Source organism: Trichomonas vaginalis, chromosome IV, assembly GCF_026262505.1.
Source record: "Trichomonas vaginalis G3 chromosome IV, whole genome shotgun sequence".
In the NCBI taxonomy this organism is placed as follows: Eukaryota; Parabasalia; order Trichomonadida; family Trichomonadidae; genus Trichomonas; species Trichomonas vaginalis.
In genome coordinates, this window is record NC_067206.1 from 15,018,527 (window position 1) to 15,033,863 (window position 15,337).

The window sequence follows — 15,337 nt, forward strand, 5'->3', positions numbered from 1 at the left end:
ATTGTGATAATGTGTGGTATTCTTATATACGAAAAAAGGAGATTTGACATTCTGTCAAATCTCCTCAAAAAGTGACAGTTTACATGGCAAACAATTGCGAGCAATTTTTAGCCAATTTGGCTGAGAACTAGGGTCTGCCAGGTACATAGATAGAATCAGTACCTCGCAGACTCTAGTTCTCTATATGGCGCCGAGAAATTTTGGTGAAATGCGACGACATTTCACCAAATTTTTTTCGACGCCATAGGATGAATTGGAGGGTGTGAGATACTATTACATATAATAGTACTCACACCCTCCAAAATCTCGAAAATCTCAAAATTTCCTGCAATTATCATCAACTTTGCATAGCACAATCGGCCAAAAATTCATTCAATTGTCCTTCTTCTCAATATTTCTTAACTCTTTCGATTTCTTTCAAAATATCTTTCAATAATCTTTCAATGATAAATATTATACAAAAACGATTAGTATGAAACTTTTTTGCATTTTAAAAATATTTTATATTTCTGTTTTTATTTCAATTTTTATATTTTTATTTTCCTTTTTTTAGATGAAACTTATTTGTTTACCAATATTCCTTATTTTATAAAATTTTTCAATTGAATACTACAATAATTTTATCTCTCCTTTATTAAATTTTCGATTTTTATGTTAATTCTAATTCTTTGCACTATTTCTTGTCTAAATCTTCTAAAATTTTTATTTTAATTTAATTTGACACATAATCATCCTTTTAATTTTCGATTCAAATCCTTATCCTCTTCATTATTTTTCAATAATTTTTTATCGTAATTTGTAAAATTCGTTCTTTTATAGCTGTTTAAATAATCCAAAACCATGATATTTATTATTGTTAATTATTCCTAATCATGTTTTTTCCATTAATTTTAATTTTTTATTTTCTGAACCATTTAAATTAATTTTGTTAAGAATATTTTTTCAATATAGACTTCTGAAATAATTAAATTATTCTCAAATTCTCACAAATTATTTCATTTCAAATTTGTTTAAAATGAATTTGTACACCTTAGTTGATTCAGCTTGGCTTGAAACAGCTCTAGCACAGATTCAAAGGCGCACACCGTTAGCCATTGTTCTCACAAATGTTCCATTAGTCAACAACACTATTCGTTCATCAATTAACAAGATAACATTTTACAAAGCTCTCTTATGTAATAGACTAATTACTATTGAAGAGTACTTACATCATACATACAAACTTCAAGAGTTTACTACTTTCTACATTAAATATAATAATCGACTCTACGAGTGTTCATCCATTTTGAAACACAGAGATGACACTCTCCTTACCGATTATTTGATATTACAAAGTTCAAACGACTCTCGTATACAGGAAGAACCCTCATCAGCCAACGCTCCTCTTCAACGCCAGCTTTCATCAGCCAGCACTACCAACTCTGTTCCACAGCAACAGCTCTCAACAGCCAACGCTCCTCTACAAAGCCCACTTTCTGCCAACACCCCGCCACAACGCCAGCTCTCTGCCAACGCTCCTCTTCAACGCCAGCTTTCATTAGCCAGCAGTACCAACACTCCCTCACAACCACAACTCTCTGCCAGCACTCCCCCACAACGCCAGCTCTCTGCCAACTCTCTTCCACAGCAACAACTCTCTGCCAACACCCAGACACAACGCCAGCTCTCTGCCAACTCTCTTCCACAGCAACAACTCTCTGCCAACACCCAGACACAACTCCAGCTCTCTGCCAACACCCAGACACAACGCCAGCTCTCTGCCAACAACCCTCTTCAGCGCCAGCTATCTGCCAACACTTCGGCACAGCAACAACTCTCTGCCAACACTCCCCCACAACGCCAGCTCTCTGCCAACACTCCTCTTCAACGCCAACTCTCTGCCAACACTCCCCCACAACGCCAGCTCTCTGCCAACACCTCGGCACAGCAACAACTCTCTGCCAACACTCCCCCACAGCAACAGCTCTCTGCCAATACTCAGCCTCAGCCTCACCCATCTGTGTCTATTCCCCTTAAGCGCGGGAGACCCAACGTTAATGTACCAAAAGATCTTAAGGTAACTATTAGAAACCTAATTGAGCAGCATGGCCATCTTGGAATAATCTCCGCCTATAACCAAATAAATAAAGATATCGAATATGCCAAATCTCATTTTGAGGCATTTTTGGACATGAAGACGGGTATTGTTCCACAGACAACGCCTACCCAAGCATGGTTCTCCGCTATTGAACGTTTTAAGCCCCTGAATCAAATTTCTTCCACAATTCCTTCCGGACTTAAGGTCAGGTAAGTGGGGCTTCCAGGCGCGTTGCGCCCTCTAGCCCATAAGAAATTTTGCCCAAGACCCAAGAGGAGGACCGAACCCCAGCCGACCAGCCGGTGACAAAACCAAAACCGTTGTTATTTACATCATATTAATGGTGTCACTTTTGTTTCACTTTTCACAAATTATATATGTTTTCCTGTTTTGTCACTTTTCTGTCACTTTTCGGGTAAAAACATTTTTATTATTATATATAAATGAATTTTACAAAACCGCCGTTAACGTTCTTTGGAAATAAGAGTAGATGTAAAGATATTATATTGAGAGAACTTAAGAAACTACCGAATGGTCTAACATTTGTAGATTTGTTCGGCGGAAGTTTCTATATATCCCATTTATGTCATACAATATTCCCAGACTCAAAGATTATATGCAATGACTTCGACAACTATATGGACCGTCTCAAACATATACCAGACACAAACAATATATTGAAAGAGTTAAAAGAAAAGATACCTATAGGTAAGATGGAACGTATACCATTAGATAACAAAATATTGTGAGAGAGGTTTTGAAAAAAGCAGAATATATAGACTGGGATAGTATATCTGCTAGACTATTATATAGTGGTTCTATAAGAGTTCATGACATTGAAACACTTATGTCAAAAGTTTTATATCTTAACTATACAAATGTTTTCAAAGAGGACATAGAAAATATATCGAGGGTATAGAGTTTGTGAGATGTCATTGGACAGAGTTGTATGAAAAATATAAAGACAAGGAAAATGTTTTCTTTATAGTGGACCCGCCGTTCTATAACACATGGGATTTTCAATACCAAGTAGACTGGACTTTGAGAGACTCTTTAGAAACTTTAGACGTTATACATAACTGTCCATGCTTTTACTTTACATCCGATAAAAGTGGTTTGGAAACCGTTATGAGATGGTTAGAGGACATACATGACTATGAGTTTATATATGACAAGATAGAATATGAGAGAGGTCCTATAAACTGGAGAAAGTGTCACAATAAAGAAATTTTATTAGTAAGTAAATGTGGTTGAAATAGGACTACTTGTTTTAGGTTTTTTCCATTGTGTCATTTATTTATTTGACGTGGCAGAAAAGTACAGAGAATATGAAGATGAACCAATGCCTGCAAATGTTCAGCAATGTACTCGTAAGAGATATTTTTATCTAATATTAATGGACGCACAGAACTTAGCGAATGCACAGCAACCTGGACAACCAAACCCAGAGAATATTCCAAATGAAGTTAGAATACAAACTGCAATGGCAAACTATGGTCAAGTGCCAACAGATTACAAATGCAAACTGCCATGTCAAATGACGCTGCGTTAGGTTTGCCACCATGGTATGCAAATATGAGATGGAAAGAGTTTTATACAAACCCTGAAGTGGGATATAAACAACTTTATGCAGATGACGCGAACACAGGAGTTGACCCAGAATATGTTTTCTACCAGAGGAGAAACAGAATGTATGAGCTCAGTTAAAGAATGCTATGTAACTCAACAGGAAACGTAAGAGACTAGGCGGACATTAGATTTTTACATATAGTAAATGGGTTTCTTCAGTAGTATTGGAAACTTCTTCAGAAGAGTTGGAAGAGGTATATGGAATGGCGTCAAAACGTAGGAAAAGGAATTTGGAACGGTGTCAAAAATATTGGTAAAAGAGTAGGTCAGTTCGTTGGTATTATACCTAAAGACCCGAACCAGAAGAACAAGCTCCTGTTATACAACAGCCTGAACCTGCACCACAGTCTAGTTGCAACCAAATCCAAAACCTCAACCGTATTAAAAATTATATTTTTACCGTTCGATAGTAGTTGTATATGAAACTAAGTTCTAAGTAAAACGCATGGTATAATGGAATTATTCTTTTTCTTCCATCTGTAGTAAACCATACTTGAAAGTCTGAAATACTTCCACTTGGTGGTTCGTATAACTTTGTAGGTTTTTCGTAAAAGTCATTTGCCAAGCATAAGAAAGAGTTTTGGGCGCCAGAAAATGAAGCATGAACAATAATAGCATCTTGGTCGAAAATATTTTCATATGTTCCATTAGGGTTTTCGACTTCATAAAGTCCGGGTGTACTGGATATGCTGCAGGCTGATTTAACATCCTCATAAATCTATACCATGCCAAGTTGTTATATTTGTAGAAATATAAACGTTTTCTCCAAGGTCTTCTATTTTATTGATTTTAACAGTTGCATTTTTCCTGTCATAAATTAATATCGAGATGGTATTCTCCTTCGTCAATGTTAAACTGGTTTGCATATTCAATATAGATATCGTTTATTTTTCTTGAAAAGCTTGAAGAGTTGTTTCTAAGTTTATAAGCAAACTAACTTGTAAAAGTTTTCCGTTCAAATTTCTCATACATACGTTTTTCTTTGTTATAGTATCGAACTTCAAAACCGACCGTAAATGGGAAACCATGTATGGCTTCTGAAATGAACTTCATTCTACGAAAGCCAATAGCTTTTGTGACGGATGGGTCTCTTAACCATCTTAATGGGTAGTCAAACGATAGCCTTCATGCTTTACGGTATCTGTCTCAAACTTTTGACCGACATTAGTAAAAGTTCATCTAATGGTTTAGTTGTAGCAACTCTAGAATTTTCTTTTTCTATTGGAAGCATATTTTATCTATAATAAAAATGTCAAATGAAACAGCGTCTATGAGAGAAATACAACACAACCGACAACTCATTATGCAAGCTCTAAATAAGAACACAACAAACTTTTTCAACTATTCTAAGATATCTGAGTCATTGAAGAAGGAAACTTAAAACTGACAATAAACCCAATGACAGATGAGTTTCTGTTTCAAGACAATAAGAACCATACTGTCTGTATAAATCCAACAAAAGGAACTTTAAACGAGAAACCTATAAATGGGACTTCTTTGAAAGCAGATGTTGACAACAAAGCTGACAAAGAATATGAGACGATGCAATAGCAAAAGAAGAAGAAAGAGCTAACAATGCTTATGCAACAAAAGAACATACTCATCCTGAACTAGCAACAAACATATGTTGACAATAAAATGTCAAGTGAAGTGACAAGAGCTGAAAACGAATATTCTAAAAAGACTCATATACATTATATTAACCAAATACCAAGTCTTAAGGAAACATTGGAGACAAAAGCAGATAAGACTCATGCACATACCATTGCAAATATTACAAACTTACAAGAAACCTTAAACAGGAAAGTGACGTTGACATACACATTCTATATCTGATATTACAAACTTACAAGAAACCTTAAACAGGAAAAGTGACGTTGGACATACACATTCTATATCTGATATTACAAACTTAAACGTTAGCCTTGAAAATAAAGCAGATAAACATATTCAATGAAATATACCAAAGTTTGTATAGGAACAAAATTTGAAACTATTGTTGGTGACTTTTCTGTCAATGAAGAAAATAAATATTTTAGATGGCAGTTGGTACAGTCCTTAGAAAATGGTACACGGCATAAACTCATTCCGAAAAATAACAATGAAATGTATGTAAGCTATAAAAAGAATGATGGTACATAAGTTAAAGTTCCATTAGATAACAACTGCTACTTAAACTTATATGGAGACGAACAAAAGAAATATTTAAGAGTTTATGAAATGGCAGATATGACATTGCCTGACCTAGCTCCAGCACCACATTATTATGACTATGGAGATGACGACAGAACACCACATGTAGATGAACAAAAGCTACCATTATATTAGATTATTATAGATATAAAAGATAATGCAATAGAAAAAACGAGAATAGTATATTATTATACAGATGACAGAAATAAATATTATAGTCAAGACTTTACCTACCCTGAAAAACATAAGATTATATTATAAAAATATTCTGACACAAACCAGAAGAAACCTGAAATAGTTGCACTATATTTTAAGTTCAAAAGAGACAATCCTAATAATATCTCATATGTTGATTTAATGAACCCATAGGTTCTATTTATACATCTATGGATGCAAGAGGTCCTCAAGTAATGTTTGGTTTGGTGCATGAGAACAAATAGTCGACATGTTTTTGTATTGTGCAAACTCTTCAAAGGAAACAGGTGGAAGTAAAACGATTTCAGGTGAAAATTTACCTGCACACAGTCATTACATAGATTTAAGTACATCTCAAGCAGGTTGGCATAAGCATAGATATGGATTGGTCAGGAATGACAAAAGGTAAAGGATATGATGTTAAAGACGACGTTAAGTTTGCTATAAATTGTTACTGGAGTGACACTCAGGAGAAGGAAACCATACACATTTCGTTTCAGGATATACACAAACAACGGACAAAAGTAAAGAATACATGCCACCTTACATGACAGTTTACGCATGGGTATATAATTGCTTAGTCGTCATTTTCAACTTCTTAGCATATTCGTCAGGAGTTGTCTTATATTTGTTAGGAACTGTCTTTGAAAGTATACCACCTTGAACTTTGACAAGTTTGAAACGAGGTCTGGCAATAGTAGTTTTATCTTCTGCTTGCAGTGTGTACATTTTGCCATGTTTGCCTAAAACTTCATAATATTCTCTTGTATACTTTCTTCTATTTTTACGAACACGAATGTGAGTACCTATCGGGTTCCCATTGTTGTCATAGTCAATAGTATTTTCATATGGGTCGCGTTAGTTAGTATACATATCTTCAGTACGGTGGCACTGCGCACCATCTTACCGAAGATATGTCAATCTGACACTTTACAAAACCACTAACGTATATTTTACATTGCAGATGCAATATTTCTAATAACCTTAAACTATTTCTGCCACGTAAAGTATTTATCACATAAACCACCTCATCTCACCTCTCTGTATGTTATATATTGTGCGCAGGTCATTGCCCATGGCAACTCCCCGCGACACAATGCACGTGCATGAAAAAATAAACGTTCTCACTAACGTTCTCACTAACGTTCTCATTTACAAAAGTATTGCAACTCTTTCCATTGTTGTACTTCACATAATAGTTCATATTCTTCAGTATCACTACTGTCGCTCCAATCGTCTGAGTCAAAGTCGCTGTCATAATTAATGTTTATAAGTTTTGACAAAGCTAATGAAACACGCTTACCGTTTGTATCTACTGCTTGTATATATCTTCCATTATGTTTGCTATCATAAATGCTTAAACTAACTTTACCCTTTCTCCCTCGTATCTGATAGAATGTATTTTCACGAGGAACGAAGAACAAATTCTTGAACTCATGACCGTTGTAGTTTGTTATCTCAATAGTTTTCGTCATTACATCCAAATAAAAATTTTCAGTAAAAATAAAACTAACGTTAAAAATTTCTCATAACATAAACGTTCTCATTGCTTTATAACTCTCTTCCTTTCTCCAACTCTTCTAACTTCTTCTTAAGTTCAGCAATGTTGTCCTCATGAAGTTTAATCTTTCTCAAAATTCCTTCTTTATCTAATGGTTGCTTTATCTTTCTAAACTGAACTCTACCATCCTTCATAGTATGAATGTAAAAACCTTCTGGAATAGTTCCTGATTTAATGTATTCTACCAAAAACTTTTGTTTCATTGCTTCAGTGACTTTATTTGTCATTTCAATCAAATAAAAATTTTAATATTAAATAAAAATAACGTTATTTTTTCAGTAAGGAAACGCAGGAGTTTTACGATTTATTTGAGGAGTAGGTTCTGGTTTAAATGTTGGAGTCGGTTTAGGAGTTGACTTTTGAACAGGAGTTTGTACTTCCATAGGTTCAGGAGTCATTGAAGGTTTTGCTTGTGAAGGTGTTGGAGTTTGTTTAACTTCAGCTACTTCAGTATTATTTACAACATTTGCTTTATTTCTTTTCAACATCATAACTGCTCCTGCTGTAGCTAGCAAACCTAGTGGGAGACCATATTTTATATAAGGACTTGACCAAATGCTATTTTTGACAGGAGCTGGTGGAACACCTAACCTTGGTGAGACTGCTCTTTGCCATTGTGCAGCTCGTAAGAAATATTCAATAGGTGCTCCATAATCGTTTGGTAAAGTTTGTTTCATAGATGGTGAAGGTTCACGAGAGCTTGATGAAGAACTCATTTATAAGCTTTAAAAATAAACGTTCATCCTTTATTCCTCACTGTCGTCCGTAGCTAAGTTATAGTCATCTAATCTTATTATGGGGAAGCCATTAGCACGCACCTGAATGGCAAAGCAACAATCCCTTATAAATCCAATAAGTGGCTTTGGTACATTTTCAGTTGCTAGTTCAATAGGTCCTTTAACAGACAATTTGTATGTTATTGGAGCAGTAGATGTTTGACCTTGCTGGAAGCAAAAGTCCACTTCTGTTGGAAAACCACATAAGAAATGTGTGTTGTCATAGCTATCCCATTTATGTTCCACACTACCATCATCCACCAATGACCTCATAACATCTTCATTAAATCCTATCATATCATTGTTTGTATTGCAAGCGTTCGCAACCATTTCATAAAATACAGGTCCATATAATTTTTCAGGTTCTGCAGGCATATTTCCATAAGCTCCCATGGAAAGCTGAAGATATTTAAACTTAGGGTTCTCAAAATTAACATAATAGTTGTCTTTCTTTCTAAATAGTGCCCAAATACTTTTAACATTAATAGGTGTATAAGCTGCTGTAAATGTTGCACTTGAACTATCTGTATTCTTTGAGAATGAACCGTCCATAGGAATCCAATCCATAACTTTAACAGGAAAACATAAAGCCTCGTTTGTATAATGTTCTACAAGTTCTGTATAAATGTTAGGGTCTAAAGAGAATGACTTTGGATGAATAAAACATTCATTAAAATCCATCTTTGTTCGAAATAGTTGCTGGGTTACAGTTGTAATAGTAACTGTTCCACTAGCTTCTACTGCCTTCGTTATCATAGTGAATGGTTCATTCCATGGAACAAATTTATTTGTCGGTGGATTTGAATCTGAAGCAAATGCAACTTTAAGAGTTGGATTGAAAGCAATGATATCATTTACAGATATAGATGTGCATTGTAAGGCGTCGCTACTGAACTTTACTTTAAGCTGAATGTTTCCTGCAAAAGCTGGAATAAATCGAATAGCTTCTAATGGAAGGAATCTTCTAACAGGAATTCTTAAACGAAGCTTAAAATCAAATGATTTTCCTGCTGTAATTGGACCACTAACAATTTGTCCTGTTCTGCATGTTCCCGAATGACTCCATACATCTTCATGTCGAGTCTTCGAGAAAACATCTACTTTCTTTATTTGTTCGGTAGTTTGTGAGTTTGAAGTTATATATGCTTCTTCTCTTGCGTTGTCTTGAGAATATACGATACGACCATTTGCAAGGATTTGATATCCAGCAACTGCATAGAAAGCGTCATCGAAACCAATCCAAAATCCTGGTGGGTTTGTTTTATTGGAACCTGAACCAATTTCTTTATCTACAATAAATTGACCTTCCATTTTATACGTAATGAATGTATTGTAAAGGTCCAACATATTTTCACCAGGAGGTGAGAGATTGAATGTTACCCATGTGTTATCTTTAGCAGTTCCAGGTTGTGATGGAATCTTTGCGTCAGAATATTTTCTATTAGTGTCACCAATTTGAACTGCATTGTCTATGATTAGTCATGTGATTTTATCCCAAGCATATGGGGATTCTAAATTTTTGTCCCTATCGTTATCCCAATTGAATTTTTTTTTGGAATTTAAAAATTTTTTTCTCCATGTAAACTTAAATTTTAATTTTTACCACTAAAATGCAATATTTCAACAAATTAATGAGTAATAATATTTTAATTTATAATAAATATTATAAATCTCCTCAATTTAATGTAATTATTGTATTAATTTTTGTTGAAAATATAAAATCTTCAAGTAAATGATGTGAATTTAATATTTTTAGAATGTTGTTTAATTGTACTATATTATGCATGTAAAATTTTGTTACAATACATTTTATATGGATCCCCATTGCCCAATTGAGAGAAAATTGAGAGGTGGGATTGGGCTAGCCCAATTCAAAATATCCCAGGTGGAAATAAAAAAATTAACAATTCAACATAAAAAAGCATCTTAAATAATAATGATAAAAAGAAATTTTGTATGAATTTCAATCAAATTTGTTTTTATTCAACTTAAGAAATCACTTCATTAATGAAAGAAGTCGGGTTCACAACATATCCCGATCTTGAAACGAAACAACATGTTTTTTTGATGCCCTAAACGGGGGGTCGCCAGCAAAAAAAAAGATGTCAAAATTTATCCCAAAAATTTAAAAAAAATCGAAGAAAGTGCATCCCAGGGATTATAAAATTTAAGTTTTCACATCTCTATCTATGATATCGAAATATGAGCGAATCTGATGAATATGCTCTGCTGGAGTAAATTCGTTTAGCTGTTCGTTCTGCATGTATTTACTTCAGATAAAAATATCTATTTACTTCATTATTCTCACTCTTCTTCTTGGCATTCGTGGTGGACGTTGTTTCTTGACATTTTCAATGAACTGTACATTCTCTTTTGTCTCAACTTCTTTCACTGGTGGGTCAGGGTTCTTTGACTCGGTTTGTTTTTCAATGAAATTCACGAACTTTGCAATAAGCTCTTGGTTCGTTATTGAAAGTACATCTGGCTTCTTTTCTTCTTGTTCTTTTGGTGGCTCAGTTTGAACAGAAGGTTTTATATGGGCTTCGTGGACTTCACCCTTGCCATGCACCTTAATGCTGTCGCTCTCTGCATTTGCTAATGGTACCTTTCTTTTTCTTACGTATATTTTACCATCTTTACTCTGACTTACGTAATAGAAAGGATGTTGTATTCCTCTTGCGTCATTTAATATAATAGACTCTCGCTCTGATTTTGACAAGCTCATTTTACATCGGTTAAAGTTTTAATTTTGTTTTTTTATCTGCAGTCAAATGACTCAGACAAGCCCTACGGACAAGACCCAAGGGGTCATAGATGTTGAAGCATTGAAGAAAGAAATTCGTGAGCAAATTTTATCCGAACTGAAGGAACAAAAACAAGAACAAAAGCCAGAGAGACCAAAGAGAAAACTTAGTGAAAAACAACTTGCTGCATTAGCTGCTGGAAGACAAAAGAACCCACGTTTGCTGGCGAAGAAAGCTAGAGAAGAAGCTGAAGCAAAATCTAAAGAAGCTGAAGCAAAGAAAGAGTAAATGGTTTATTTTTATCGGAACTAAATGTATAGACAAATACCTTTATCTGTTGTGTTCAGTAGTGAAAACCCTGACGTCAAAATAAAGGGGAACAGAGTAACGTTTAAGTTTCCAACAGACTGCATTGTGAACATAAATGAAGAGAAGTACATTGGCATAACATCTATGTATATAACACGTGCTTTCAGAAAGGTTGACTTTATACTTCAAGTCGAGATAGAAAATGACGAACAGTCTTTAAGCGCCCAAAACATTCACATATACAAATACTTTAAAGACGATACAACATTGTTGCAATGTATGATTTCATTTAATGAGATGTTTGAGAAAAAGTTCAACATTGAAGTACAAACTTTACAGCCTTTACGTGAGTTTCTTGCACAACTGAAAGAAGAAGGTAGTCAGCCACAACTTATAGACTTTCATTATGAATTTAATGAAAATGAAGATGGAACACATGACTGTCAGTTTGTTGTATTCTCACCATTCAATGAAGTCGCTAAAAAGAAAGAAAATCCATTACGTATAAGATTTCAAATCTCTGAACCAAGTGATGATTTCAAGAATGTTTTCAATTATGATGCAATGCTTCCGAGGAAAATGAATTTTCAAAGATTGTAACACCTGGCATTTGGGATAGAAAGCAAGCTATATTATATTCAAACTTAAGTAAGGAAGTTGAAAATGAGTTCATAGGTCATACAAGAACTACACCACTTCCTAACCCTAAATACTATAAATTAACTGGCTTCAATCGTGAGTTTGGATAGACATGTTCTCCACTCATGACCATAACTGCCCAGTGTTCTTACCTCCAGACCATAAGGACTGTCTCTACATTGAAGCACAACTCTTAAACTCTACCATCGCAGTATTGTAAATGACCACATGGGCTTCGCCCTTGCCGCTAGCGGCTTATTTTTATCACGAATGACCTCATTGCTGACAAAAATAAATGACCTCAGAACTTTCAACTTACGAATAAAGCTTGTTTTAGTCGTTATTGAGAAGTTAAACTTCTCTTCTCAAAGCAAGGTTGACATGACTTACATAAGTCAAATCCAATCTCTTGACCGTCATAAAGTGCTTTGTAAAGTTTCATTAAACTGAACTCAGAGTCTTTTCATATGTTCCTTGCGGAACCATTAAACCTTTATCTTCATCATAGAAACACTGAACAGAGTCAGGAAACATTTCATTAGCGGTTAAAGCAATAACATCTTGCTTCACGCCTTTCATTCTGCAGTGAAATGCAACTTCATTTAAATCATTCGTGAGTAAGTCTATGTAAGTCTTCTTTCCACAAAATATTGACTTGTATGCTAAACTTTGTTTTCCAGGTGTGATTTCTGCAAAGTCGCTATGAAATTGACCAAGGTTTTTACCAATAAGTTCTCTACCGTATCTCTTCTTAAACTCTTCAGCTAAACGAGGGATATCTTCATTGTAGAGATGCATACTGTCCGTATCGCTATAAAAGATGTCCATTCCTAAGTCCTCAGCAGTACAGAATACTTCACACATTATTCTCTTCGACATAGACAGAATGTTAACACCAAGTGGACAGAAGTTAAAGTGTCTGCAAATGCTTTTCGTTAGCTTTTGAAAATAGTTTATCTGAACCATCCAAACCTTCGAACTTCACTATATGGTTGTAGTTTCTGATGGCATATCTTATAGCATCTTTGTCATTTACTATGGTTATTTTTGACTCAATAGGAGATAGAATAGTTTTGCCATAAATACTGTTCAGAATGAGCTTTATATTTTCTTGCAAAGGATTTCCTTCTTTCTTATACTTTAAACCTTAACTCAAAACAACTTCTTTACTTCATCTCTTATTCTAATATCTCTGTTTCCATCGTAATAGTATCCTTGCAACACTTCACATTGACACCTTGATATTTTATGAGGTTTGTAATGTTATATGGTCAACAATACATTAAACAGCAAGTGTTTGAACTTCTGGGAACGTTAAGTCTGGATTTAGTTCAGGGTCACAAACAATTAAAGGAAAGTGTCTATGTATTCCAATCTCTGTTATCTTAATGAGAACAAAGAAGCCAGACACAAACTTTTCACCAATGGGTTCCTTTTGGTCGTCATCGAATAAATGTCTCATGAGATACTCTGTGCTTAACACTTTTCTTCATAAACCTTTGGAATACCTTCTAAAGTATAAAGTCTTGCTATAGCTGATGATATAATGAAACAGCGTCGAAATCAGCAATGAGTTCTTTTCGCTCTTTTGTTTCATGTTATCTGACAGCATACATCTTCCACCTTGAATACAGCGTGAAATAAATTCTCTTGGTTTATTTGAGAGTCATATAAATTTCCATTCGGGAAGTACACTCTGTTCTCAAATAATTTGTTTAGCAACTGAACAAATACTAACGTAGTCATATACGTTTAAATCAAATTCTTTCAATATGTCATTGCGGAACTTAACAAAACCTTCTCTTAAAATTCTTACATCTTGTTTGCCAATAAAATGTGCTATACTTTTCTAAGTCGAAGTGGTTCTCATCTATTCTGCAACCTTTGATGGAATCTATGTTTTTCATGAATGTATCTGCATCCTGGATAAACTTACACGCTTCAGAAATGACACCAGTTCTGTTGTCATTTGCTAACAAAGTACTGCTGTAGTAGTTGTATGGAAATACTTCTTTCGGTCCTGTTTGTAAGTTAAACATAGCAGGAAATAGTTTAAGCTTCTTATTTATAACACTGTAAGAGTCTTTTATAATAATTGCCCTTCCTTTATATAAGCCAGTTATTTGCATTGTTCGTGAACCTTTAATGATGGGAGTTCCTTTCACTTCTGTCATGTGTCTTAAGATGAAGTTTATATCATAACCGAGGTTATGGAAATATATTAAACTCTTGTCAGGAAGTCGTTCCAAAAATTCTGTTGCACAGTTCTGACCCCAAATGCTTTCACTCACAGAACCATCTTCACCGTCGTAACAGATGTTAAAGGCTTTATGAAAGCCGTCTGTGCTACACTCAAAGTCAGCAAAGAAAACGTGCTCAGGTATGAACTTACACTTAGCTTTATTTACTTCTTTTGACTCTGCTTTCTCCTTCAGTCGAACACAATACTTAGGAGAATATGACAAGTCTTTAAATGGTGCAAGGTTCTGTTTATATAAGTCAGTCGTATATGTGAAAAGTTCTCCATAAGAAATAGGTTCGAAATATTTACACTCCCACAATGTTTTCATAACATCCCATAGAGGTGTAGTTCTATCATTACGAACAACATATTTGTTCTCTCTCTTTGTATAAATCTTCATCTGTTTCTCAATGTTCATTCCACCACACTCCTTCAAGATTTCTCTGTAATTTCTGATGAAGTATGTTGTCATTGGTAATCTTTCATTTAGCATGTAGTGGTCTTCAACAAGAAGTAAGTCAATAGTTCGAGCAGTTTCACATTCTTTTGGTATGTAGTGAATTATTCTGTTATCTTTGGAGTTGTCGAAATAACCAATGGTTGCGTCAGAAATTTCTTGTACTTTACTTTGAGGAAAGTCTCTAACACGAATGACTTCTCTCATGTGGTCAATAGTCTCTCCATCTACTCCAGCCCGAATGCAAGCATAAACGAAACAATTGTCTTCTGTCATAAGTGCTGCAGTTCTTTTGTTCAATTCATTGAAAATTTGGTAGCGTTCAAGATTTATAGGTAATGTGCAAAGATACTTCCAGAACTGACCGCTTCTCTTCTTATAAAACTTCTTTTCACCAAGGATTTCATTCCAGAAGTCATCTATATCTTGTTTATCTCCTGTTTGTTTAAGTCTGTTCAATAATCTTTTCTGTCTTTCTGTCAGTGTGCTTTCATCTCTATATGGTCTCTTTTTTG

At 34.7% G+C, this 15,337-nt stretch overlaps 5 protein-coding genes and 2 pseudogenes across 7 annotated transcripts, besides 3 other annotated features; 1 reads left to right on the forward strand and 6 right to left on the reverse strand.

Moving 5' to 3' along the window:
• Positions 1 to 21: part of a mobile genetic element that runs on past the window's edge.
• A 4,073-nt stretch (positions 22 to 4,094) lies between these two features.
• TVAGG3_0095860 lies at positions 4,095 to 4,937 on the reverse strand (annotated as a pseudogene). The gene has a single exon. A coding segment is annotated over exon 1 (843 nt).
• A 2,298-nt stretch (positions 4,938 to 7,235) lies between these two features.
• Positions 7,236 to 7,618: a terminal%2Cinverted (terminal inverted repeat of Maverick-1A transposon ID:TVAGG3_0095870).
• Positions 7,236 to 15,337: part of a mobile genetic element that runs on past the window's edge.
• On the reverse strand, positions 7,646 to 7,882 carry TVAGG3_0095880 (uncharacterized protein; the record flags this gene model as incomplete). Its single annotated transcript, XM_001300962.1, has 1 exon — positions 7,646 to 7,882. The coding sequence occupies one exon, from the start codon at positions 7,880 to 7,882 to the stop codon at positions 7,646 to 7,648; it is 237 nt and encodes a 78-aa protein (XP_001300963.1).
• On the reverse strand, positions 7,931 to 8,371 carry TVAGG3_0095890 (uncharacterized protein; the record flags this gene model as incomplete). The annotated part of the gene is made up of 1 exon (XM_001300961.1): positions 7,931 to 8,371. The coding sequence occupies one exon, from the start codon at positions 8,369 to 8,371 to the stop codon at positions 7,931 to 7,933; it is 441 nt and encodes a 146-aa protein (XP_001300962.1).
• On the reverse strand, positions 8,402 to 9,742 carry TVAGG3_0095900 (uncharacterized protein; the record flags this gene model as incomplete). Its single annotated transcript, XM_051222613.1, has 1 exon — positions 8,402 to 9,742. The coding sequence occupies one exon, from the start codon at positions 9,740 to 9,742 to the stop codon at positions 8,402 to 8,404; it is 1,341 nt and encodes a 446-aa protein (XP_051107599.1).
• Positions 10,722 to 11,156, reverse strand: TVAGG3_0095910 (uncharacterized protein; the record flags this gene model as incomplete). Its single annotated transcript, XM_001300960.2, has 1 exon — positions 10,722 to 11,156. One exon carries the CDS (start codon positions 11,154 to 11,156, stop codon positions 10,722 to 10,724), a length of 435 nt encoding a protein of 144 aa, XP_001300961.2.
• Positions 11,203 to 11,463, forward strand: TVAGG3_0095920 (uncharacterized protein; the record flags this gene model as incomplete). Its single annotated transcript, XM_001300959.2, has 1 exon — positions 11,203 to 11,463. The coding sequence occupies one exon, from the start codon at positions 11,203 to 11,205 to the stop codon at positions 11,461 to 11,463; it is 261 nt and encodes an 86-aa protein (XP_001300960.2).
• Positions 12,425 to 13,002, reverse strand: TVAGG3_0095930 (annotated as a pseudogene). Its single transcript has one exon. A coding segment is annotated over exon 1 (578 nt).